We start from the raw sequence: 27,906 nt of genomic DNA on the forward strand, positions 1-27,906 counted from the left end.
CCCAGTCCCCAAGCTGAGAAAAAAAAACTTTTCCCAGACTCACCAACTATGGCAATGGCCCTCATGATTAAAAGAACAATGCAAACTCTGGTTAACCTTCAGTGGGCAGACAGATGAGTCAGGCCACTGCAGCCTCACATACTATAATCTTTCTCAGCAGAGTCTTGTAAACCAACCCTACGTCCTTAAAAAATAGTCATTAAAAAGTCTGTGGGAGGTTATCTGTGGCTGCCATGTGAATGGTTACATTTTGGTGCCCTCTTTAGCTAAAACAAGTAAACACTTCAAAGCCCCAAAGCTGTTTCTTGTGACTGCAGTCCTTCATCTAAAAGTCCCTTGCTACTTTACAAGATTTCCATTTGCAAATGCTGTTCAGCTGGGAAAACAGCATTTAACAAGACTTGTGTAAATGATGAGTCAATTGTGAAAAAACTACCACACAATTTTTAGAGGAATCTGTTTCTTTAAATCAAAACAGGAAGCTGACTGCTGAAATCTGTCTGGGAGGAATTCATACTATTGAACTGCTCTGGAAACAAATTGCTAGCATTGTAATTCTTATATGCATGACTTTCTGAAGAAGCACAAGAAGTAATCATTTCATTTACAAGCACAAGGCAAGTAACGGAATTTAACATGTAATGGAACTACATACAGTTACTCATGAGGTATGCTTACATTTTGTTTTATTTATAATTCAGAAACAATTAGTTTGATTATTTTTCTTTCCTCATCAGAACCTAGAACAATGACAAAATCACCTGTACAGGATTACTAAAACAAACCTGAGCAAGGATGTCCTTTAAAGAACTCTCTGCGGGAAACAAGGGGGAGCAAAGAAAACATAAGGGGAGAAAAAGCTGGTGCCCCATAAGACAAAACCTTCATTTCAGCTGAGAAACACCCCCCATACCTTCCTATACATTAGTACACACATAACCTGCCTTTCACACCATATGTGATCCATACATCATGAGCTGTGGGCTTGACCAAGTAAAGCGAAAATCAAGTTGCTAGCAGAATAAACTGGGGTTCTCACAGAGCAATGCTGAGTCACTTAATTCTAGGAAACCAGAGTACCACAAAAATACAAAAATATATACTGATGGGAAAAAGAAACGCAACATTTTCTAGAATGAGAATACTATAGCATTAGCTTATGTACTTTCACAAAAAGTTGTCGATTTGTTTTAAGCCCACTGACCAGCAATACAGCTTGTGCAGTGAGGCATTGCAATTTGCCAATCACACAAAAGCTCATTAGGTGCACTTTTACCCAACGAGGTCCAGGTGGAACAATGCCTGATCAGGTCACCTTTAAAAAGGCTTTTATTCAAAGCTTAGGTCACTACAAGAAAAAGACCACACTTTCCACACTGTGTGGATTGCACAGTTTTCTGTGCAATCCATAATACCTCGAATGTCACCAGAAGCAAGGGACAGGTTCTTTGGCATGCTGCAGGTAGGCATGTCATGTGCCAGCGTTGCCAAACACTATGGAGTAAGCTGCTCCACTGTGTCCCGACTGCAGAGGTTTCAGTAGACCAGCAGGACAGATGACCGTCCAAGATCCGGTCACCCTCGAGTGACCACACTAGAGCAGGACTGGCACATCAGACTGGTCCATCTGAGAGATCGTTTCAGATCTGGTACCCATACTGCTGCTGAAACTGCCGGCAGACACAATGCCCACATTAGTGACAGGACAGTGAGGCTCCATGCTGCTGGCCTTAGAGCAAAGCAACCTGTCAGAGGCTCTCTGCTCACACCTCCTAGACGTCACACCGGACTGGCTTGGGCCAGACAGAAGCTGCGATGGACTCGTCAGCAGTGGCATCAGATCCTCTTCACGGATGAGTCACTCTTCAGCCTGTGATAGTGATAGTGTTGTAGACACTTCTTGGAAATACTAAGCGTGATAGTGTGATAGTGATAGTGATAGTGTTGTAGACACTTCTTGGAAATACTAAGCGTGCAACACACTCGAACTCTCGCTCATGTTACCGCTGAGCCACCACGAAAACGACGGGATGGCCAGAGTGTGGAGGAGGAGGTGTTGCATTTCTTTTTTCTATCTGTTTCGTCCCAGTGTGTGTTCTGTGTGTGTTTTTTCTGTTATGTTCACACTGCTGACCCTTGATTGTTCTCCCTTCCCCATTGGCCAACCATCACACCACTGTTTCAATATGATGTCATCATCAGTCAGCCTCAGCCAATCAGAACTCATTTTATTCACTATATAACATGGAGGCTTTCAGGAAGAAAAGGCCTTTCGTTTGACTTCGGTCCCGTTTGGTTTTGGTTATTGCTTCGCTTCTGGTTATTGCTTCGGCTTCGTTTGTTGGTTTGTTTTGCTTTGTGTGTGTATTTTCGTATTGCTTCGGCTTTGTTGTTTTGTTGTTTTTTTTGTTAGTTTCTTTGTACTTTTGTTTGTTTGTGTGTTCATTCTTGTTTTGTCATTACTTTGCCCCAGTGTTACATGTTCAACTTTTGTGTTCTTTTGTACCCTGCTCCTGTTGATTACTCTTGTTTTCCCTTATTTGTATTCCTGGTTCACTTGTGTTTTTTTGTGAACATTTGTATATAAGGTTAGTTTAGGTTGTTGGGTGCACTTTACACACTTAGTTGATTTTGTATTAGTACACTAGGTTAGTACGGGTGAGTGCCATTTGTCTTGTACGGTTTTGGGTAGTCAGGGCAGATTAGCTAGGGTGTTGAAGACGCCGAAGACCGCTTGTTTCGGGTTTTCTTTTGTAGTCAGATTAGCTTTCCCTCACTGTCCTAGCCAGCTCCATTTTGTTTGTTATTTTCTTTTCTTTGGCACCACTCTAGTTATCACGCTTAACCCCCCTGCTTCCAAAAGAATGATCCTAAATGTTACACCCCTTTTCCCCTAGACACTTGGGGTCATAACACTATCAGTATATATTTTGAAACATTGGAACATATATATATTGAAAAAGCTGAAAAAAGTTTAATTTCAAGTTCAGCATCGCAGGGTTCTTCACATTTCTGAATGCTAAGTTGATTAGTTTTTACAAAAAGGTCAATATTCTCATGATGATGTGACACGGTGAATATTTTAGCTGCCTTTATAGGTATAAATTCTTCAATTCCTCCAAGGATTTAAATTCTTAGGAGATTACAATTTTACAGAATTGCTGTAAATCCCTGAAGCAGAAACTGAATAAACAATAAACATGAATTAATATACTGTTATAAATATGTAACTGTTTATATTTTAAATGTTAAATGTTATAAATCTAAATGTTATAAATGTTCTGTAGCTACCACAGGGTAATTTTCTTATAGAAATTACAATAGCATTCTAGAAACAGTCTTCGTGAGGACATGGTAAAGTTTCAGTTTTGAGTAGAAGTAGTCTTTAGAGGAAAACAGTAGATTAATTCCAGGTTGTACCACACTGTTTAAAACTGTCCCAGCTACTGCAAGGGTATCTCAATGAATCATTATACTGATCACTCATAGGCTACTCTCTCTGTATAGATAAGATAAGATCATGGCCAGTAAGGTAAGGTAATGTCACTTTATTTGCCGTATACAATTTCTTGCATTAAGAATTTGTCTTTTCACATTCCCCAGCTTGTTCTCCATGAGATACCCCAACTGGGAGAGAAGCTTGGGGTCAGAGTGCAGAGTCAGACATTGTACAGCGCCCCTGAAGCAGCTGGAGTTAAAGGCCTTGCTCAGGAGCACAACGGAGTAGGATTCCTCTGCTGGCTGCAGGATATGAACAAGCAACCTTCCAGCCACAGGCACAAATCCTTAGCCACGTAGCCACCACCTCACCCCATATATAGGCCAGGTATTTTGGATATCTCCCATATACTTTTCTCTCAACTGGTACTTAAATATATCCATTCTAGCCCATAGAGTGGTTGCATGTTGGGCATGGAATTAGCCACTTAAGCTATAAGATTAATGTCAGAACAAACACAGATGTAACATTTTTAAAATCTATATATAAAGTCTCCCTTTTAATGAAATAGAGACATCAAATTGGCAAATTGGTGGAAGTTGAAGGGCCAGACAAAGAACGACCCAAACTAGATTTTTCATGATAGTTCCTTTAAAACCACAGAGAATCCTGTCCACATCAGGGACACCAGGATTCACCCCTGGAGCAAGGCATGGGTGCTGTTGGCCAGCAAGTGCCTGGTAGCCGGGTTACCAACAACTGTTCAATGTATTTGGCTTTCTTAGAGACAGTGCTCGATTGGCTGCCACCTACCGACTCTGTAGTCCTGCTGTGAAATTTCAGCATTGGGGAATAATACAGAGGCCTGGAGGGCTGTGATTCCTTGAACTGAATCCGAGTGTTGTGTTGTTATTGGACTTCTGTGCTAATTATGTTCTGTCCAAATAAAAACCACATTTAAACACAGGGTTGCGCATATGTGTACTTAGTACCAGAGCACCTTAGGCCAAATGCTGAAGATGACTTTGTGGTTGTATGATCGGACCTCAGGCCATATGTTCTGGACACTCAGGTAAAGAGAGGAGCAGAGCCGTCAACTGATCACCACTCGGTGGTGAGTTGTATCAAACAGACGGAGCATCAGCTGCATAACCTTGGGTAGACCTCACAGGTAGTGAGGGTGTCCTAGAAACACCTGGTCGATGCCTTGACTGGTGTTGACCTCGACTGGGGTTATTGTTGAGAGGTGGAAGGAGCACTTTGAGGACCTCCTGAATCCAGTGGTGCCTCTGGTGGGGCTGGGTATATCTCTGTAGCTGAGCATACAGCATGTGATTAAATAGATCTGTAGTAGTAGGGCTGCAGGGGTGGATGAGATCCAGCCAGGAATGCTGAGGGTGCTGGACATATTTGGGGTGTTATGGTTAATGTGCCTCTTCAATGTTGCGAGGAAGGCAGGGCCAGTACCTCTAGATTGACAGACTGGGGTGGTGTTCCCTATTTTTAGAAAGAGGGACCAGAGTGTGTGCTCCTATTATAGAGGCATCACAATCCTCAGCCTCCCCAGGAAGGCCTGTAAAGGGTGGTAAAAAGGAGAGTCTGCCCAATAGCTGAGCCTGGGTAACAGGAGGAAAATTGCAGATTCTGGTACTCAGCTGGGGCTGCTGCTGCATGCTTTCCTATGCCTGTATTTTCAGAGTGAGAGCTCATTCGTGGTGGGCGCTGGACTCCACCAAGTGTCTCCCGATCTCACCACTTGTTAACAGCAACAACCCAGTCATACTAGGATCATGATTTCTTTTGGGATGTCTCCTCTCCTCTTTGTGATCTTAATGAGCAAAATATCCCAGCCCAGGTTTAGAGTCTTGAGGGTTGCATCTCTGCTGTTTGAGGATGATGTTGTTCTCTTTTGCTCACCCAGCGCCCACTGGAGGGGGTCGCAGCCAAGTGTGATGCTGTGATGACATTGTGCCCTTGTAATGTTCAAGGGGGACAGGCTCGCAGAAAAATTGCTCCTGTGCCATACACTGGAAAATTGGAAAAGAAAAAAAAGTTAGTTCATTTTTCAATATGAAAATACCAAAAATGTTTAAAATATTGTGAACAAATTTCCAGATTGAATGAGAGAAAAAAATGTAAGTTTTATCTTTTATCTCAAAAAGGTTAAAAAATGCCAAAAGAATATAAAGAAGCTGGTTTAATTTGAAACTTGTTCAGTAGGCTATACAGACTCCCAAGCTAAACATTCAGTTTTTTGGGGGAAGGTCAAGGGAAATTCACATAGAAGAACTCTCATATACAGAAGGTGCTCAAGGTGTACCGTGTCGTTAATGTAAGCACCTCCATTCCTTGGCTTCTCATAACACCTTGTCCATTAATCGATGAAAAGTGGCTGCTGCACCATGCAACTCGAAAAGGCATTACTTTGAAGTGATTTAAGGTCTCTTAAAGGCTGAAAGCATTAACTGTGATGTTAACAATACTTGCCAATATCCCTTGCACAAGTTGAGGGTACCAACTTTCTCTAGTCTCTCAGTCATTCCATTAACCTGGGGCATTGGGTTAGTATCAGAATTTGAGATCCTGTTGAGTGACATGAAATCCACACAAAACTGGATCTTTCTTCGAGACCAGCACCACCAGACTACACTACTCACTCACTCACAGAGGGCTTGAGGATATTGAGATTTAACATAATATCAATTTCCCATTTTATTATTATTATTATAATAATAATAATAATAATAATAATAATTATTATTATTATTATTATTATTATTATTATTATTATTATTATTATTATTATTATTATTATTATTATTATTATTATTAGTATTATCAACTTATCAAATGAGCCAGAACTGTATATTAGATCAGCCCCTTTTCCATGAGCACAGTGTGATGTTTATTAACTGTGGTCTTTCCAGGGTTGTCTCTGAATAATCCAGGCTTCATGATGTTTCTTCCTTTGTTTCTTAGTTCCTCAGAAAGATGGCCCAGCAATGGCAATGTCTGTGAACTATCAGATGCCAATTCAATTCAATTCAACTCAACTTTATTTGTCATTATACTTACTTTTTAACAATAACAATAACAGTGTAATAACATAACAGTGTAATCAAAACGGTGCAAATACGCAAACAGAGAAAAGAATACAACAGGACAAAAACAGTGCAACAGTAATTCGGGGAACAGTGCAAAAATAGTACGGTGATTAATAAATATTACAACTATTACAGTTTTAAGTACAATTTCGACTTACATTCAGTTGTCGTGTATGTAGTGGTATTGGAGTACAGTCATTGTGAGTACAGGAAGAAGTTAGGAGAGATCATAGTATGATGGGGGCAACACCAGCTTGACGGCTCTGGGAAAGAAGCTATTTTGGAGTCTAGTTGTGTGTGACTGGAGTGTCTGGAACTTTCTGCCAGATGGCAGGGGGACAAACAAGTTATGACTGGGGTGAGTGGAGTCAGACATAATTTTGGTGGCTTTTTTCAGACTTCTGGTGTTGTAGATTTCCTGGATGGATGGTAAGGCACTGCTGAGGATGTGTTGGGCAGTTTTTACCACCTGCTGCAGTGCCTTATGGTCTGATGCGGTGCAGTTGCTGTACCAGACTGTGATGCAGCTGGTATTATGCTCTCCACCGTACATCTGTAGAAGTTGGTGAGGATCTGTGGATGCAGGTGTATTTTCTTCAGCCTTCTCAGGAAGTACAGCCGCTGTTGTGCCTTCTTGATAAAACTGGAGGTGATGAGTGTCCATGTGAGGTCCTTAGAGATGTGAACACCTAAGAATTTGAAGTTATTCACCATCTCCACTGCAGACCCTTCGATGTAGATAGGGGAGTGGACTTTTCCTTGTCTCCTGAAGTCAATGATCAGCTCTTTGGTTTTGCTGATGTTGAGACATAGGTTGTTGGTTCGGCACCAGTCTGCAAGTTGTTGCAAGGAGGATGCAATATCTATAGCTTTACACACCACACTAACCCACCTGGATAAAAGGAACACCTATACAAGAATGCTATTCACTGACCCATACAACTTGCTACCAAACTCAGCGCTATAGGTCTAGATACCACCCTCTGCACTAGACATAGCAACCCACTCGAAAGTTCGAAATACTAATATTGTTTACCTTCTTCAGGACTGTATGGAAATATTTTAGGGCCTTTATGGACCCGGAGAAGAAAAGCGGAACTGGTGGTACACCGATGTGGCATTTGTGAAAAATATACAAAGATAATCAACCCTAAAATACAGCCATGAGCATCTGATCATCACAGACGTAGTCAGGATGAGGATCAGTACCTCCAAATCTGAGGTCATGGTTCTTCCCCAGAAAAGAGTGGATTGTGCTCTCCAAGCAAAGAGCTACCTCAAGTGGAGGAGTTTTTGTACCTCAGGATCTTTTTCATGAATTAGTTTTAAAGGGGTCGTGAGATTGACCAGCAGATTGGTGCAGCATCTGCATGTGGACACGGTACCGAACTATGGTGGTGAAGTGGGAGCTACTTTTTCTGGTGAAGCTCTTGGCTTTCCAAGGATATGTCCCTATCCTCACCTGCTGCCACAGGTACAAACAGAGAAAACAAGGTTTCTCAGTACGTCTGTTGGGCTTACACTGTGACAGGGTGAGGAGCTCAGCAATCCGGGAGGAACTTGGAATAGACTTGCTGCTACTTCGGATCAAAAGGAGCCAGTTGACGTGGTTTGGACATGTGGTGATGATGCCCTCTAGGCATGGCCCACTGCGAAGAGACCCAGGAGCAGGCTCAGGACATGCTCGGGTGGCCTGGGAATGCCTGGGAGTCCCTCAGGAGGACCTGGAGACTGTTGCTGGGGAAAAGGAAATGTGGTCTGGATTGCTCAGGCTGTTACCACTGTAGCCTTCACCAGGCGTAAAGGGTTAGAAAATGATACAAGATTTACTAAACTGGGCAAGTTTAAGACTTTGCTTGTTAAGAAGCTGGAGATTTAAAGAGACCTATAAAACCTGCTGGACAGCGGTCTTTTAGGATCAGAGTTGGGCACCTCTGTAGTGGGGCTGTAGTACGTCACCAGATGGGTTCTGCTGGGTTCGGTAGTAGATAAAGTGGGTTCCCTCCTACTTGTTAATTGGACTGGGATGAAAATGTATTCCAAAATATTAGGAATTATTCTTAATAAAATTGTAACTATCACAGTTGTTGAAATTTAAAACATATTAAATATGTATGGCAGTTTTTGTTCACAATAGTTTTCTCTTAGTTTGACCTCCCAGTTTGTGTTTAACAGGGTAGGTGATCTTTTCCAAAATGTTCCTAAAAAAACACTATTGTGTTTACACTAAAGAGGTGCATCTGAAAACCTCAAAAGGAAACCTGAGATAGACCATCTTCATAGAGTCAGTTCCTCTTGCCACACTTAAACTAACTTAATAATTAATAGCTTTAGTCAAAGATTTGGTTTCAGTGAGAAACCTCATTAACTGCAGTTAAATCTTGGATCTCTGCCTGACCCCATATGGAGTATACACCATCTTTTATTCGTTGTATTGTTTCAAATTTACTTCTTATTTATTTTTAACTTTGTCTGATGTGCCCTCGACTATGAAAGAAGACAAATTAAATAAGTGGGTTTTTTTTTTCAAGGATTAGAGAGTGCAAAGGATGTGATTTACGGCAGTCTTTTTCCACAAATATGTATGAGTTCATCTCCGGAAAACTCTTTGGGACAAATCTCCTCCAGCCACTATCTTTCCAAAAGCTTTTAGGCTGGAACATTTTTATGTCTACAATTAGGATTTGTAAGAAACCTACTAAGGGAAACCTGTAAATACCCCAAAGCCAGTAAAACCACTTGTGGTATACATATGCCCTGTTAAAGAAGTAAATAATGGCTTTTTGTCACAGTAACATGGTCCATGTACAGTCAATGCTTATCATCCAGAATCGGAATTAAGAAATCTATTTTGTTCTTCACTTGTTTCTACTTCTGCTAACAAAAGCAGGGTTGTTAAATCATCAGCCAGTGTGTCTACAGGACTTCTATATCTGTTTGAAGTAGCAGCAGCTGAAGAGCTGTTCCAGTTAAGCCACTAACCAGCTGGTTTAGCTTGTTAAGAGCTGAGTAGGAATGAAAACCTGCAATTAATACTGGTCAACTAGCTTCTACTGCATTCAGATGGTGTTGCAGTCTGCACAATTTCTCCTCTACCTATTTCTTTCAGTGATGTGAGTTCCTGGAAAGATAATGAGTGGATACAGATTTGAAAAGAAAGTAAGTTACACCATTGTGCAAAGTGAAAGACTGATAACTTTTTTTCTGAATGAATACAAAAAACATGAAATAATGTAAAGCAGATTAAAACTTTAAAAAGTTTCAAAGCCATGTACTGCTGGGTGTTTTATTTTACACTGTAACCTGTGCTTTCTCACAAAGAACATTACAGTGGTATCTAGCAGTGACCTTGATGTGGAATACAAAACTAAACTCAAACTGAAGTCAGCTTTCAAACATTCAAGTTCAGGTTTTGCTCCATGTTCCAACCACAGTTCAGACTGGTGTCGTCTAAAATGAAATACAGATTTAAAAAAACAAACAAACAAACAAACCACATACATGTGAACTGTGTGAAGTATATTGTCAGAGCCTGCACATTTGGAGTTATATTTGTATTAACAATCTAATCCTAAATATTGTTAAATGTTAAAACGTTAAATGTGTTATGACTGTACCTAAATCATTTCATTTGTGTAATATATCTATTTTTGTAACTGGTTATGGAGAATAATGCAGATTTTCTTCCAGACAGGCAGGCTGATAGATTAAGTTTAGTAAAAGGTGTTAGGTCCAATAATATGCACAGTGATTCAGCAACAGACAGAATATACTCTAATACAAAAGAAAGAAACTATAAACTTATGCATTAACAGTATGGATTTCTACAGAAATCGAAGGAAACATTTACCTTACAACATGCTTGAATGATGAGTATGTGATAGAATACACAAATATTATTTTGAACGAGACAAAGTGGTGGCAATCTGACCTCCTCCTTACCAATAGCAGGAAAACAGATTATTTAATTGAATACCTGTTCAAATGTAGGCTCAGGGATAACAGTTGGGGTGGCCATCTAGGTTAATTTTATGATTGAATTCAATTCATTCAATAAGCTACTAATTATTAATTAGTCTAGATGGGCTAAATAGACTCCACTTGTTTGTAGTCGTTCTTGAGTACGTTTATTATCCATCCATCTCTTGAAACAAGCTTTAACAACATGGCGGAGTAGCTTGTTTCTCTTTTGCTTATTTTGAATGTACTTTCCCGTAGTGTCCACTTGTATCCTCTGGTCAATGTTTCACTTTTGAATCCAAAGACGGACATTTTGTTGGTTTAGTCGGAGCCTTTGCAGATTTTGAATTTTGGAATAACATCTCCCTTGTAATTTTCTGCATTCAAGAGTGAAAAGATTAAGCTCTTTCAGTTTGTCAGTGTGCAACAATCCATTGGAATTGTATGTGGTTGCTCATCTCTTGACTGATCAATTATATGTTTTTTCTGTAGTGTGGTGACTAAATTTGTATGTAATATTCCAAATGTGGTCTTACTACTGCACTATACAACTTTAACGCAACACCTCTTAATGTAAATTATATGTGTTTCTATATATGCTAACATTTTTTGCTTTTTTACTGCTATATCAATATAAGCACCTAAGCCAAAATCAGAAGCAGAGTGTTCAAATAATAATAAATAAATTCTTATATTGGGTACTGATGTTTAAAATGGGATTTCTTAATGTGAAGGGATTCTTAAAAATAAATCACACTCAGATCAAATCACATTTTATTCAGAACAGACAAATATATAATATATAATATACAGACAAGATAATATCGGACGCACAATTCATATTATGAAACTTTTTGATGATCAAAAGGTGGATGTAGCTCAGTGGTAGAGTGCATGCTTTGAATATATGAGGTCCTGGGTTCAATCCCCAGCATCTCCAGGTGCTTGGGTGGAGTGGTGGCTCTCTGGCCAAGGATCTGCACTTGTGGCTGAAAGGTTGCCAGTTCAAATCCTGTGGCTGGCAGAGGAATCCTACTCTGTTGGGCCCCTAAGCAAGGCCCTTAACCCTAACTGCTCCAGGGGTGCTGTACAATGGCAGACCCTGTGCTCTGACCCCAAGCTTCTCTCCCTGTCTGTGTCTCCATGAAGAAAAGCTGGGGTATGTGAAAAGATGAATTCCTAATGCAGGAAATGTTATAGGGCTAATAAAGAAACATTATTATTAAGATAGGGGCAATCTTGGTTAGCTTATATGCCTTTGATCCAGTCAATAGGGAATTTTTATGTCAAACATAATAGAAATTTGGATTTGCTGAGAAATTTATTAACAATTAAAATAATATATTCAAATCCAACAGCACAAATTAAGATAAATGGAAATCTTTTTGACAGATTTTGTTTAAAAAGAAGTACAAGACAAGATTTCTCCTGTAACCCCTTTTGTTTTCTTTATATATAGAAACCCTAACAGAATAGATTAGACAAGATCCAAAAATTAATGGGATAAAAATCAAAGGACAAGAACAGAATTATAAGCAGACAATGTCCTGCTGTATTTTGATTATCATAATGAATTGTTTGCCAGTGTTGTGGATCTCCTGGATAAATTTGATCAGATATTGGGGTATAAAAAGAATATAGAAAAAAAACAGCAGTTGTCTGTTTTAATTCTAACCAAACAGATCAATTAAAAGAAACTTTAAGCTAAACTGGTTATCAATATCCATTAAATATTTGGAAGCACATTTATCAAAAGGCATCAAAAGTATTTAATTCAAATTTAAACTCTTTAACTCATAAAATAAAAGATCACCTAACAGTGAGAGTCTGCTCCTTTTCTCATTGGGATCTAGAGGTTAAATAAATTAAAATAAATGTCCTGCCATGACTATTATACCTTTCTCAGTCTCTTCCAGTAGAGATTTCTACAGAAGAGTTTAATGAATGGGATAAATTGATGTTAAGGTTCATTTGGAATGGAAAAAAAGACTAGGGTAAATTTGAAATTCTAGAATTAACCAATGTAAAAGGTGGTTTAGCCTAGCCTAAAAATCATATTACCAAAGCAACTCAATTTAGATATCTAATCTGTTGGCGTGATCAAAATTATAGTGCAGAATGGAAGAAGATGGAGTTTTTGATCATATTTACATTTTCAATACAGATGGAACTGGATGAAGGACCGCTGGCAGAGACTATATATAAACCAGCTATACTCTCTGGCTAACAGTTCCAATTAAAATTAGGTTTAAAATAATAAAAACTTACAACTTGAGGAAATATTAAAATATTTAAATGGTAGCTTATGATCCAGATTTCTCCTCTGGCAAATCTGATACATGTTTTAAGACTTGGACTATGAGAAGAACTACAGCAATATGTACCATAATGAAACAGAATCATCTGAAAAAATTATCACAACAATTTAATCTGGAAAAATGTCTTCTACAGATACCTCCAAATTAGGCATTAGGTATATAGTAAATCAAATACAGAGCAAGGTAATACACTGTTTAACAATTTCATACCGGCAACCTTCCAACCACAGGCACAGATCCTTAGCCACAGAGTCACCGCTCCTTCCCCAAATTAAATCTTCTTTACAACATCAATCCAGGGTTCTTTAGTAATCCATTTTCCTGTTAAATATTTCTTACTGGCACCTAAAATAATTCCTAGCCTTTACTTCCAAGAAATCAAAAGTAAAGTTACCCAAATACAGCATTCAAATAGTAAAGGTCTAAATGTATGAATTTCTAATGTTGTATTTACAGGCATGACCAGAATATGAGTAAATGAGTCGCCACTTGTTCTCTGCATAGCCCCCAACAACCACCTCCTTTCTCTTTTGCTTAACTTTAAGGGTTGATGAAAAAGTCATTTTTTTTCCATCAAAAGGTTCTCCAAAGTTGTGAACTCATGGAGCTTGCTACTGGAAGAGGTGTTAGTGGGGCCAGCAGGGGGTGCTCACCCTGTGGCCCATATGGGTCCTAATGCCCCAGTATAGTGACAGGGACACTATACTGTAAACAAGCGCCGTCCTTTGGATGAGAGGTAAAACCAAGGTCCTGACTCTCTGTGGTCATTAAAAATCCCAGGTTGTTTCTCGAAAAAAATAAGGGGTGTAACCTGGCGTCCTGGCCAAATTTCCCATTGGCCCTTACCAATCATGGCCTCCTAATAATCCCCATCTATGAATTGGTTTCATTACTCTGCTCTCCTCCCTACTGATAGCTGATGTGTGGTGAGCGTTCTGGCGCACTATGGCTGCCGTCGCATCATCCAGGTGGATGCTGCAAATTGGTGGTGATGGGGGGGAGTCCCATTACCTGTAAAGTGCTTTGAGTGGCATGTCCAGAAAAGCACTATATAAGTGTAAGCAATTATTATTATTATTAACCCCAGCTCCTCCATGGGCACTGTATAAATGGCTGACCCTGCTCTTTGACCCCAAGCTTCTCTTCCTATCTGTGTGTCTCATGGAGAGCAAGTTGGAGTATGAAAAGACAAATTGCAAGAAATTGTATATGGCAAATAAAGTGACCTTATCTTATAATGGAAAAGATCACTTTTTCCTTAGATTACAGAGAGGTGTAGCAAATCGTGACTGAATTAAATTTATTATCCCACTGAGATCTGATTTTATTCTATGAAAGAAGATGAGGCAACTTATGTGTGGATTATTACTTGTTTATTGTGTTTTACTGTGTTATATTTCTATATATAATCTCCCATATATGCTGACAAAATGCAAACAGTTAATTATATAGAAATACATAATTGTAAAATGAAAAAGGAAGCAGAATGTGATTTAATTATTTTGCAAAAATTCTACTTGTAAATTCTTTCATCGTTAAAACGTTGATAAACAACACATCACACAGTCAGATCACCCTTGACAGAAACATAAGGCGGAGCTAATCAAGCCGCGCGTTTTTCTTCATGGACGTCACTTCCGACGGAAGTAGGACGCATTGTGGTAGGAGAAAGGCGATAGAACAGGCAGGTTGAAGCTTGTCGTTTGTATTGTAGAAAGAGCAGAAAATTAAAAAAAACAAGAAGACATGAGCGACAACGAGAAGGATTTTGTTGAGCGGGTGCGTAACATGAAGTATTTAACAAGGATTTTTAATTTATTCATATGAAGAAACTACGTTTATGATGTCTATGGGGATTTTTTTATTTCAACTGGTTTGTTGGGCCGCCATTTCTTTCTTTAGGCCCAAGGCAGGCGTCTCGAACATTCGTCGTTCCTGCTGTTTTCTGTGGTGCCGATTGGTTGTCCGGGTTGTCAGTTAGGTGTTTCTGTTTTTCTGGTAGGAGGAATAGCTGCAGGAAGGAGGAGATTTGGAAGTCCTGCTGGACGTGCGGATAAGACGCATTAAAACAATAATTTCAAACCAAATTCCTGTTCTTACGGGGGTAATTTTCGCGTTTTTTTTGCCTTGAATACATACATTCGTGCTTGGCTTAGTGTAGTTTTGACAGTATTAGGTTATTGTGTAGGTTTAAGTAATTACGTAATCGCGAATTTTACATGGCGTATTGAAAATAGGTCTAATTTCCACTTTCCGTTGGAGAACCGTGTCCAGTTGTGAGAAGCATTTTAAATATATATGAACATATGTTTGACAGAAAATTTAAATACAATTCCTGCATTCGGAATTGTGCTTTAAGGAATACTTACTAATGCGTGATGTTGATGTGTCGATGTTGGCGATGCTAATGCCTGAATCAGAACTATGCAAATGTTACCTTAATGTATTACAGAGACAAGGGGACTACAAAATATTACTCGGATGTCTAACAGCTCTTATATCTGGTATCGGGCCCAGGTACCCTGCAGTCCGCGAAAACAGCCGGCCCAATGTTTTGGTTCCAACCGCCTCGTTTCCGCTTACTTGCTTTGCGGTGAAAGACCAAGTCGAGTCCTAATTGTTTTTTTCCCTTGGTGACTCAAAATGCACAGATCGTGTTCGAACACCAAGTCCACCTTTCCCCTAATATTTTCTTTTACCAAAAACACGTTTTTCCCATGCAGGTCGAAAAGGCTAACTTTAGCTTGAGCTTTCTTTACGCAAGGAGTTCTACTGCAGGAAGCTGGGAAAGAACACGTAGGGCCTAGGACCTTCCCCTTCGATGGCGTTTTGTTTTAATTGACATTTTTCTTTGCCTGAGTAATGGAAGTAGGTGTGTGAACTGTTTCGCAGTTGCTAGAGTTTTAGAAATTGAGCCCATGAAGACCGTTAACGTTTTTTTAACACTACTTGCACATTTGTCCTATGCATGTCGCATATATGTTGCTCATTTTTAGTTGATCATGGACATTTGTCTCCGGGGAGTCTGCATGGACTGTTGTATTGAAATGGTTACTTTCAGGACCAATTTCTGGTCTTTTTGCTTTCCTCGTTTTTGAATTTTTTGGGGAAATTGCATTGGTTTGGGTGCGAGGTAAAGGCCAGTTTTGTGCTATAGGGAATTTGCGTTTCAAAGCCAAAGGGAAAGTGTGTCGTACTTTTTTTTCGTTGATAATCTTGAGACCACCAACTTAAAAGTGTAGTTTGTGAATCTGTTTGTTTTCCCGCCATCCTAGTGAGGACATAATACGTAAACTCCTTTTTGGGGGATAGGTAACTGAATTATAATAGTCTTTAATATTTCACTCTGAATTACAATGTCGTTTTTAAAGTCTTCATCTCGCCAGAGCTAGAAGTTGAACACAGCTTTTTACTTTCACGTTTACTTTAACTGCAGGTTTGAGGGTTAATGCAGTCATTTTGAACAGAAGGCACATTTGATCAAAAAGTCAGCTTGTTTTCCTGCGTTGTCATGATGTTGATAAAATCTGAATGATCTTTTGTTTATACCTGACTTGCAAAAATCACTTAGCAATATTTCAAATACATATTTATTTGTGATTCCATTATTAAAATACTTGTTTCCATTTACTTTTCAGTGTATGTTTGAATAAACAATCATCTTGATTTCAGTGTTCACTTAAAAGACCAGTTTATGTTAAAGGTAGTCTAATTCAGTTATTACATTAATTATTTGTATAAGTGGTGTACAGAATGTAAAAAATTCAGGTGTTTGTTCCATATTATAGTACACCGTTCTGAAATTGTAGTCAGCATGTAAGTTTTTTATGCCATTTACTGGTAAGAATTATATAAGGATGCAAAACCCAAGAGGGCAATGGCCTAATCCAGATTTTCTGGATAGTAAAAGAAATCTTTAATTTATGAGAAAAATAAGGAAGTTAACTGTAGCTGAGAGATTTTAATGTTTTTCATTATGAAAATGTTATGTCCCTTTATTGTACTGTATTCCAGAGGTAAATGTAATGGATTTTGTGGTGCACTTAACATCATCACAATAGGAGACCAAGCCGACTTTCAAGAGCAGTAAATTAAGATAGTTTAATGTTTGTGAATTCTATTAAACCCTTTCTGTATGGCATTATTGTTCACTGTCTAGGATTTCTTTGTTTAAAGACTTGGGTACCAGGATAATTGACTTCAATGTACATTGTTTTACATTGGCTCTTGCTTTTTATGAATCTGTAGTTTTTACACATGCTTCATCCTTTTCTTTTTTTGTTAAGGTTAAGATTGGAAGAGGAAAATTGCGGAAGAAGTCAAATGACAAGTTTTTAATAAGAATAATTTGAAGCTCAAATGTGTGAAGCTGAATTTGAGAATGCATGCTAATTTTAAGAAAAAAAGAAGTTTCCACATGTAGAATATTTGCAGTATGAGAAATGGGGAAGATGAAAGAAGTCAGAATATGACACTGAAGAAAGAAGAAAAGAAATGTATATGAAGTTAAGATCAGAAGTAATCTGGGATAAGATCACTGCGCTAAGTAATTATTAGTCTGTTTGTGTCCCTGTAAAATTTTTATAAGCGTGCATGCATTATCTATGTAATTAAATATGAATATACAGGGTTTCTTTTTATCTTAATCCCTTGTTTTAGAATGAAATCTACTCATTAGAAATTTACCTTCGATTTACAATGTTAGTCAGGTTTTTGTAGTTTCCTTAGTTTGAATTTAATGTCATGAGTTTTTAATAAAAACTCACTCCCTAAAGGTTGAGCCTGTTTTCTCTTAAATTACATATTCTCTAAAAAACCTTTATTGTAATATGCTTTACATAGGGATTTTCTTTAGTAAAAAATGAGCCCTTATGGAGTATCTTGTACAGATTTTTTTCCTTTTGGATGTCATGGGGTTGAATCTGTGTTGATTGAAATCTTAATGGTTGCTTTAGGATTCCCGCTCTGCCTCCCGGAGTGTGAGTCCGCGGCTGTCGGTCAAGTCTGCCAGCCGCTCCCCAGCTCAGTCTCCAGCTCGCTCTCACTCCAAGGATGGGTCCCAGCACTCCAAGTCTAAGTCTCGCTCACGATCACGGTCCAAGTCCAGGTCGGTGGTCTACGTATTAGTACATAGAAAATAACCTTCTGTTCTTGTTCATGTATCTTTTGGCTTAATATGGCATCCTTGTAAATTGTCATCTATGCATGAGCAAGCAAATGAGTCGTCCAGTTAAATGTCTGGGGAAATTGTTCCACATAATTGATGTGGAATGTGCTGTTATATCTGCAGGTCTAGATCTCATCGCAGTTCCCGGAGGCGCTACACTCACTCGCGCTCTCGCTCGCGTTCCCATCGTCGAAGGTCCAGGAGCAGGTCGTACAGTGGGGACTATCGGCGAAGACGTAGCCATAGCCATTCGCCCATGTCAAACCGCAGGCGCCATATTGGAAACAGGGTAAGATCCGCTTTACTGTCAAATAACTCAGTAGTTTACTGAAAGCTCAATGTTGTGTAGTCAACATTGTTTTGTCAGCTTGCACTGCTTAATCTAGAACAATGATAAACACCTGGATGAACTGAAGTTTTCTTTTTGATGTTCTTTGAAAAGTTCAGGGCTCTAGTTTTGTTACAGTAAAAGCTTTAATGGACTGACTTCCAGCTGTTTGTTTTTCTCATTTGAATTTGTTTTGTGTTTGCATTAAGTTGAGACTTAAATGCTATAGCAGGATATTGCTTTAATTTCATTTACTGTAGCAGTGAAACTGCTTATGACATTGTAATAAGAAAATGAAACTGTTTAAGGAGTGTGAATACTTTTGATAGCCATTATATACTAGGGACTCTAGCTATGTCTGTGGTATAATAGTTGCAGTGTTTTTTTCCCCCCACTGCTGAGTAGTTCATTGTGCTTAAACCGATTTTCAATGTGTTTTTCTTGACCTAACTAATTTAAACAGGCAAATCCTGACCCAAACAACTGCCTTGGGGTTTTTGGTCTCAGTCTTTACACCACTGAGCGAGATCTACGGGAGGTTTTCTCCAAATATGGGCCACTCTCAGATGTCAACATAGTTTATGATCAGCAATCTCGACGTTCCAGAGGATTTGCTTTTGTGTACTTTGAGAATAAGGAAGACTCTAAAGAAGTGAGTATTTAGGGGTAGTTTTTTTTGCATTATTTTGTGGGCTTTGCATTCTGCAGGTGTCTGTTGGCTCTGTGGGTGGGCTTAACACTGTTCTGGGTGTTTCATGTTTAATATGTTGAAACATCTCCTAAATCCCTATTTTAATTGTCATGAAACTTGTCATCCCCCTGTACACGTACATCAGATATTTACAATTGTTTTGCTACCCAGAATGTATAGGCCAGTGTTATAACATGTAATTTAATATTGTGGAAAGTGTTTATTCTGAGAACAGCTTGAATCTCGGATCTGGACCATAAGTACACTGTCTCAAAGAAGTTATGCTCATTTGCAATTTTATTGCTCGAAAGGGAGTATTTGTGAACTTCACTAGAAAAACTCATGCTTTTTGATAGGCTAAGGAGCGAGCAAATGGAATGGAACTTGATGGACGCAGAATCAGAGTTGACTTCTCAATAACAAAAAGGCCTCACACACCCACCCCTGGAATCTACATGGGGAGGCCAACCTAGTAAGACGTTTGTTTGCAAATCTGTTGAAAGTAATATACTCATTTAACATCAAGAACTTGAAACCGCTGAAAAGTGTGTTTATGGATGCAAACATTGAATGAATGCCCTTAGTCTTTACAAGTGTTCTTTAACTCTGTAGTGGCGGCGGTGGCGGCGGCGGCGGCGGTGGCAGTGGTGGTGGCAGCGGTGGCGGCGGCGGCGGTGGCTCTCGGCGATCTCGAGATTACTATGACAGAGGATACGATCGAGGTTATGATCGCTATGATGACCGGGACTATTACAGGTCTTACAGGTACAGAGCTCCCTCAGTTCTGTTTTCTGCTGACGTCCTAGAGTTTACAACTATTAGTACTTAAATGTAACAGAACTTAAGAGTCACATATTGCTGCATTATTGCTTTTACTAGATTATGTTCAGTTCTGTCAATTAAAATCTTTATCTGTAGTGTTAAATAAAGATAGGGTTTTGGACTTGCATCTGCTTAATTTTGTTTTTTTCTTAGGTGGAAATCTTGTAATTACCACAGTGTGAGAACAGTACCTGTCAGTGAATGTTGATTTTTTTTTATTTCAGACGCAGGTCCCCATCTCCATACTACAGCCGTGGACCATACAGGTCTCGATCCCGATCACGCTCTTACTCTCCACGTAAGTTGACCTTGCTTTCATTGTGACTGTATCCACGTAAGTTGACCTTGCTTTCATTGTGACTGTATACAGAAATGCTAGTGCGTTTCTAAAGTGTGTCCAAAAGAAAAAGCCATTATATCCTTGATTTACTTGACAATGGTGAAAGAACTTTGTAAATGTCCCAGAAAATTCTAGTTAGACCCTTAATCTCCTCTTGAAGTAACAAGACTTTCTTTTGTGTAGTGATCTTTTTTTATAATCTGATGTATTAAGCAGGTATAGTTGTAGTTTTCTAATATGTGGTTGATTTTGGTGACAGAGTTTATAACTAGTGCTTATTGTTTATAGTCCGTATTTCCATGACCAGCAAAGTTCGGATAGTTTAATGTGTGTCAAAGTTTAATTTTCTTTATTACAATTATTTCTAGTTATTTCTTATTATTATTTCATATTTGACATTTTTAGGATCAGGGTAGAGGTGAATATGTGAACACTTAACAAATGCCTGTTGCTTCACAAAGAGTTTCAGGTCATGGTATGGTTTAAATATACTAAAGGTTTTTTTTTTATTGCACACCAAATGATTTTAGAACTTGCACCAATATTGCATGAAATAACATAAAATTGGAACTTAGTTTACAATTTTAATTACATTTCAGACTTTCTTGTTTTCCTAAAATTTCTGCATGAAATGTGAGCTTACGTCAATGAACATAACTATTTTGTTTATATTTATATTTTGTTTAATGTTGAAAACAGCTCCTATCTCCACGCTTAAAGCATAATTGCTCCTGGCTCTGTAGCACACTAATGTGCAGCTCACAGTTTGGCAAGTATTGCTCTAGGTCAGTGGTCTCCAACCAGTAGATGAGTTGACCAGTCTGTTGTAGGATCTGTAGCAGTTTCTCAGTCCCTCATCTTTTAATACCTGAAGGCAGAGCTGCATGATCGTACCAGAACCCTGTGTGACTTTGAACTACTGACCCCTTCCATGTGACAGGTTATACATCCAGAAATATAAAACCAGCTACTATATCCGCACTTAAGGTTTGCTCTGGGTGTGGAATATTAAAAAATATTATTTTAAAGCTGTATGTATACTTAAATGAACCAAATGTTAGTGAATGTTTTAGCGTTAAGCTAATTAGGTTTGTTCAACCAATTTGATTATATACAGTCGTGTGCAAAAGAAAGTACACCCTCTTTCAGTTCTATAGTTTTATATATCTGGACATAACAAATAATCATCTGATCCTTACCAGGTCCTACAATAAGGTAAATCTAAGCTCATCTGACAAACAACACATAACTGATTCTACTATGTCATTATTTAACAAAAAATAAGCCAACATGCAAAAGCCATGTGTGAAAAGCTAAGTACACCCATGGTTCAGTAGCTTGTAGAACCACCTTAAGCAGCAATAACTTGTAGTAATCGTTTTCTCTATGACTTTATCCAGTCCCTCACATCGTTTTGGAGAAAGTCTGGCCACTCTTCTTTACAACATTGCTTCAGTTGATTGATGTTTGAGGGCATTTATTTATGCACAGCTCTATCAGGTCCCGCCACAGCATCTCAATAGGGTTGAGGTCTGGACTTTGTCTTGGCCACTCCAACACCTTGATTCTTTTCTTTTCCAGCCATTCATTTGTAGATTTTTCTGGTGTCCGTGGGATCATTGTCCTGTTGCATGACCTAATTTCAGGCAAGCTTTAGCTGTCTGACAGATGGCCTCACATTTGTCTCTAGAATACTTTGGTATCTAGAGGAGTTCATGGTCAACTTGATGACTGCAAGGTGCCCAGGTCCTGTGGCTGCAAAGCAAGGCCAAATCATCACCCCTCCATCATCATGCTTGATGGTTGGTATGAGGTGTTTGTGGTGATGCGCTGTTTGGTTTTCACCAAATATGGCGTTGTGCATAATGACCAAACATCTCCACTTTGGTCTCGTCTGTCCAAAAGACATTGTTCCAGAAATCTTGTGGTTTGCACAGATGCAACTTTGCACCTTTGCAACTTTGAATTGGCTTCATTACTCTGCTCTCCTCCTCACTAATAGCTGGTGTGTGGTGAGCGTTCTGGCGCACTGTGGCTGTCGTCGCATCATCCAGGGGGATGCTGCACATCGGTGGTGGTGGAGGGGTGTCCCCATTACCTGTAAAGCGCTTTGAGTAGCGTGTCCAGAAAAGCGCTATATAAGTATAAGCAATTATTAATTATTTGCAAACCTAAGCCGTGCTGCCATGTTCTTTTTGAAGAGAAAGGGCTTTCTCCTTCCATGAAAGCCATACTTGTTCAGTCTTTTTCTGATCATACTGTCATGAACTTTAATGTTTAACATGTTAACGAGGCCTGTAGATCCCTAGATGAAGCTCTTGGGTTCTTTGCGATTTCTCTGAGCATTATATGGTCTGACCTTTTTTTTACAAATGAAGAACATTCAAGCCAATCTTCCCAGGAGTGGGATTTTGCTGGGACGCCCACTCCTGGGAAGATTGGCTTGAATGTTCTTCATTTGTAAATAATCCTTCTCACTGTAAATGATGGATTTCAAATTGTTTGGAAATTGCCTAATAACCCTTCCCAGATTAATGAGCAGCAAGAATTGCTTCTCTGAGTTCATTGCTGATGTCTTTTCTCCTTGACATTGTGTTAACACACCTGAATGCTTCAGACCTCCAAACTGCCACAAGTTCTGCTTTTATAGAGGAGGTCACACTTCCTGATGATACACTAATCAGATGCATTTGATTAGCAGCACCTGGATGCTAATTACCTTCTTAATTCCTATGGAAGCAGTAAGGGTGTACTTATTTTTTCCCACATGGGTTCTGCATTTTGGCTAGTGAAATCTATTGTTTTCTGTTATCTGAAGCTAGATTTGTCTAATTATAGAAGTTGAGGACCAGACAATTATTTATGCCCTGATATGTAAAACCATTGAATTGAAAGGGTGTACTTTATTTTTCACATGACTGTAACGCCTGCTGCTGTATTTCTTGAACCTGTATGTCCAGTCAGTGCAAGTATAGTTCAAATACAAGGAAAGTGACCAGCCTTGTTCACGTGTAGGCTGATGCCATTATTTATATTGGCCAAGAATGCATCTGGGCTAGCAAAAACATAGTAAATGCTTCTATATCCAAATCTGACTTGCATGTAGAATGATAATTTATTTGTTTACAATTGTTAAACAGTGTGATATCAAAGTATATTAGGGGGGGATTTGAAATGACACCACACAGTTTATCATAGTTAATTCAAGGATAGTTTTTCCTTAAACAGCATCCTTACAGTTACAGATACAAAGTTAACAGGAAGTAGTTTTAAGAGCTTATTTTAAAAATCCAACAGCAAATGGTAGGGTCTCCATTGACATTGTGCATTTACCATCTGCTGGCTATATGTAGGAAATCAGTTATTCATGGATGAGGTAAAGAAAAAATGGCAGCAGTCCAGTATATCATTTTGCACTGCCACAGTAGCAGGGCAAGTAGAACCTTTTAAGATGTTTCTACAACTATGGGAAGACTTGAAGGACTGAGAATGCTTAATATAATTGCATTTTGATAAATCTGTCGACATGACTGATAGCCCTATGGTACAAACAAAATGGATCTTCTCACCCTTTTGACCCACAAAGAGAACACAAGAACTGGGAATATCTACAAGTGCAGAAGGCATGTGATTGAAAAAAATCTTTCCAAACTAGTTTCTCTCACAGCTGTTACTGCACCTGTCATGCTTGGCCCAAATAAGGCTATTTTGCAGAAAAAAATCCCGATTTCCTCTTTTCAATTACTGTATAATCTACCAGGAAGTATTAAATTAAAGACTTTCCTGTAGAGTTTTTGATGTGATGCCTCAAATCAACACTTAAACCAAGAAACAAAACATGCAGTAAGCAGTCCAGTAATGTCTGGATGCTAAACTTGAGATTCCTTACAGACTGAATGTCAACTGAACAATCAGGAATGCAAACTGCAAGGAAAGGATGGTTTGTGGTCCTGCCAGTTTAGTAATATGCTACAGCACTTCTGTGTCTGAAGAGAAATCTAGAAAAAATGTAATTTAAAAATTGAACATGGGTCCAACTGGATAACTTCTGTACACACCTGGAAAAATCAGCAGAAGAATTCAACAGGCAATTTCAGAACTTGATGGAACAAATCATGTTCATTTTAAATCTGTTCTTTCAAGTAGACATTGCTGCTTGACTACCAAATTCCACCAAGGGTTAGATTTGCAAAGTGTTGTAGTTGATATGGATGATTTGATAGTAGAGCTGAAAGTCAGATTGAGGGATTTATGAACAAAGTATCCTGTGCTTTTTTAAAATTAATGATTACTTTGTTACCATATGCTACGGAGAGACGCATTCTCCTAATTGATGGTATTTGGACTTAATAAGATGGGCATCTGTGATGCCAGTGCAAGGACTGTACGTTACTAGCAGTCTCATAAGTCAGCTATAACCTAGACTTTGAAGCAGTAGTATAATACTAGAAATGTATGAATATATACTTGATTTTAGATTTTTAAAACTAAAGCCTTGGGTTAAATTCGAATGACCTCAATCTTGCTTTAAAAAGTTTGGAGAGCACTGATCTGGGCATTGATAAGAACTGCAAATTGCTTTAACTTTATTTTTAAAAATGCTTTAGAATTGAACAAGCATTAGTAGCATGGAGAATTGTTTATTACAGTATAAAGACAAAAGGACCTTTCCTAACAAAACTAAAGATGGTAACTTGCATACAATGTTCTAACTCTTAAATGAGCATGATGTCGCATGGCCTCCTCATTTGTTACCTAATGTCTTGATTGTTTTTTTTAAGGTCTTACTTTTTTGGTGATAGATTTGAGTTTTGCCAGGTTTTCAATGGCAGGTGTTATAACCAATCCTTATAATGGGTTGTAAATAGGCTAGATGAGCCGATTACCTCTTATTTGTATTCATTATGTTCTTAACTGTTCCTTTGCTGTAAGAAATAGAGCTCTGTTTTTACAACTGGAGTGGCTATCTTCCATTTTTATATTTCACACCGCTTCATATTCTGTTGCTGAATTGACATTTGACCAATCTGCTTTTTGCACTTTGTTAAGTCAGCCTTAGAAAGGCTTTGTCTATATATTAAACCAATATTAAACAAGGTGTTTTTTAAGGAGATCAAGATCTTTTATCTTGAGGTTGATACTTATGTTTTGGTGTGAATTATGGAAGCTGTTGTCATTTAAGAAATGCCATTGATTTATTATACCTTACATTCTTAATATTGTGTTTTCTTTGTAGGTCACTACTAATGGGCTTGATGTGGACTACCTTCAATGAAGATTTTTTTTTTTGTTGGGAGGGGAAAAGGGTTGCCAGCTGTTTGTAAATTAATGGGCAGTCAGTGAAAGTAAAATTTTAAGTCAGTTTCTAAGTTTTAAATGTCCCTGAATCTGTATCAAATGTGCTGTTTTTATATTGTTGCACTCCTTTTTGCAGTCAGTGTGAATATCCTAAAATTACACTGCTTGTTCTTTTACTATATATAGATGATTAATTTCTGTCCAGTGTTCAACAGTATATTTAATAGGTTTATCAAGAGACTGATTTTCACCAACACAGGCATGTTTAACAGTGGAACAGACATTAGTGAAATATTTTCTGAACTTTTTCACCTTAACTAATGTACATACTCCACATCTGTCATAATAAAATTGAATGCATGGTCAAAAACTAAAGGACATACTCTATTGCTTTATTCCATTTTAATTTAATTTTAAAATTTTAAAGCACCCCCCAAATCCTAAAAGCTCAATCTGTAACCCCTAGTTCTTCCTTTATACTTGAGTCTAACCCCCATGCAATTTGTTTTTCTCGAAAGGTCATGTGTTCTGTTGGAGTCAGAATATAGAATACAAGTGGCTCGCTGTTTTTGTAACATGAGGTCTTGAACATTTTTTAGTTTTATTTCAAATTGCCAGTTTCATTGGCATATCTACTAACAGCATCTTTGTCTGCGCAAGGAGAATGGGGATGTGTAGATGTACCTTGCAACACAACTGAGGAGCATGGCGTAGCAGTGTATATCTCTAATGCTAGATGCACACAGACTTGCACTGGCAACTTACAAAAGCAATGGCTTGCACCACGAGGGCCCTGGCCAGCTTACAAATTATGTACACTTAGTGATACTTTTTCAGTTATTAACTGACTGGGATACCCAGGGAAAGTGAGATTACTCAGCCTTTAAGTAGTAACTTAAAACTGCTTCCTGCGTACCTCTGCTCATTGAGTCACTTGGGGGCCCAAAGATGTACAAACACTATAAGCAGAAATGTACGTAAAAGATTTTCTGTAACGCCAGTGACCACTTGAGATCTGTGTGGCAGTAAAACAGTTTGCAACATTGGCAACCCTGGAGCGGTGGATGGTGTAAGAATAGCAGGGGTCTGGTTATGTATCAATGTCAGCTGAGTTTCTAATCTGTTTTGACATCCTTTGATTTTGAATTTATCTACCTGAAATATCAGAAGCTGCAGAGGTTTACCTTATTGTTTTCATATGGATGCTTTTCTGTTTGTTTTAGCTGTAAAATGTTTTTTAAATTATGAACTTCTAGAGGTTGTACAAGTGTGGAGCTTTTCTGTGGTAATCTGTGATCAGTGTGCATATGCTTTGAAGTCAGAAGTAAATGAGCAATAAACTGCTTTATACTTCCTGAGTTTTAGGTTTGCTCTGTTGAAAAGTTATTTTAGTACAGAAAACTTTTCAAGTGTTAATTCTGTTGACTTTTGTATTAAGTTCTTGATTAAAATCAGTTTGGTATTTGTATTTTTTTTAGTTAAGATGAAATTTAGAATTGCTGACAGATATGTTCCTCGACTTTGTCATCTTGAGGTTTCATGCCAATGTTAAGATTAATGTTTGTATTTCTTTTCCTTCCTCTGATATAAAAAAATGAAAAATCATTGACCTACATTAATAAAATCTTTGATATATGTAACATTTTACTGTTTTCTTTTGTCCAGTCTATTTAATTTCATTGTAGCATGTTCATTTAAGAACATATTAATGTTGGTTCAACTGTTCTTAAATTTATATTTTAAGTGTCCGTGATGAAGGTAGCAATTACATGAATATTGGGTAAGTTGATTGGAAATTGATTGCTATTTGTTGATTGTGTTTAATAGCCAAATAAGTAGTTAAACTTGAATGCTGAATCATGGTTGAATAGTGAATGTAGAAATCAATGGGTTAGCCTCATTTTGGGTTTCTAGACATTAGAGGTGCAAGTTGATTTCTAAGGTATCAATGTTTTTGCCAAGTGAGGTTCTTAAGCTTTCCATTTAAATTAGGTTCCATGTTACAGCTGTAATTTTTATTTCATTTATTTCTGAGGGATCTTTCCCTTTTCCTTTAAATCTTTGAGCTCAATGTATTTGAACAGAAGAGAATTATGGGAATGTTTCTTAATACTGATTAAAGGTCAGACATTTTGTTTTGGTCAGTACCCTTATTACAAATTGAATGGCTAGAAGTTGCGATGTAGACCACTTTGATGAAACCCATGTAATCATGACTTAAACTTTTATCAAATGTACACTTGGTATTCTTTTCTTATACTGTGTTCCACATCATCTGTGAAGCATTTTTAGAGTATACACTGTGAAAAGAAGCTCACTGTTTATACAAAATTTAATTCATGAACAATTATCCTTCACACCTGGGTGTAGATATAGTTGGGTGTTTCCATTCCTGGTCTTGGAAAAATCTAAAGTCTAGTTGGTTGTAAATTTTCTATT

The 27,906-nt window shown here is 38.2% G+C and overlaps 1 protein-coding gene across 1 annotated transcript; it reads left to right on the forward strand.

Annotated features, from left to right (window-relative positions):
* Positions 1-14,469: 14,469 nt before the first annotated feature.
* tra2b (transformer 2 beta homolog) lies at positions 14,470-27,107 on the forward strand. Its single transcript, XM_006636719.3, has 8 exons — positions 14,470-14,600; positions 17,777-17,928; positions 18,112-18,277; positions 18,780-18,968; positions 19,364-19,479; positions 19,620-19,772; positions 20,054-20,127; positions 25,406-27,107. The coding sequence occupies exons 1-8, from the start codon at positions 14,568-14,570 to the stop codon at positions 25,414-25,416; spliced, it is 894 nt and encodes a 297-aa protein (XP_006636782.2). The 5' UTR covers positions 14,470-14,567; the 3' UTR covers positions 25,417-27,107.
* Positions 27,108-27,906: the final 799 nt, after the last annotated feature.

This window comes from Lepisosteus oculatus, chromosome 12 (assembly GCF_040954835.1).
Source record: "Lepisosteus oculatus isolate fLepOcu1 chromosome 12, fLepOcu1.hap2, whole genome shotgun sequence".
NCBI lineage: Eukaryota > Metazoa > Chordata > Actinopteri > Semionotiformes > Lepisosteidae > Lepisosteus > Lepisosteus oculatus.

Bases quoted from the DNA above. Each gene is read 5' to 3' on its own strand.
- tra2b (XM_006636719.3), top strand. From the start codon at position 14,568: ATGAGCGACAACGAGAAGGATTTTGTTGAGCGG. The intron at 14,601-17,776 runs GTGCGTAACATG...TGGTTGCTTTAG, and splicing joins AGAAGGATTTTGTTGAGCGG to GATTCCCGCTCTGCCTCCCG. The intron at 17,929-18,111 runs GTCGGTGGTCTA...TTATATCTGCAG, and splicing joins CGATCACGGTCCAAGTCCAG to GTCTAGATCTCATCGCAGTT.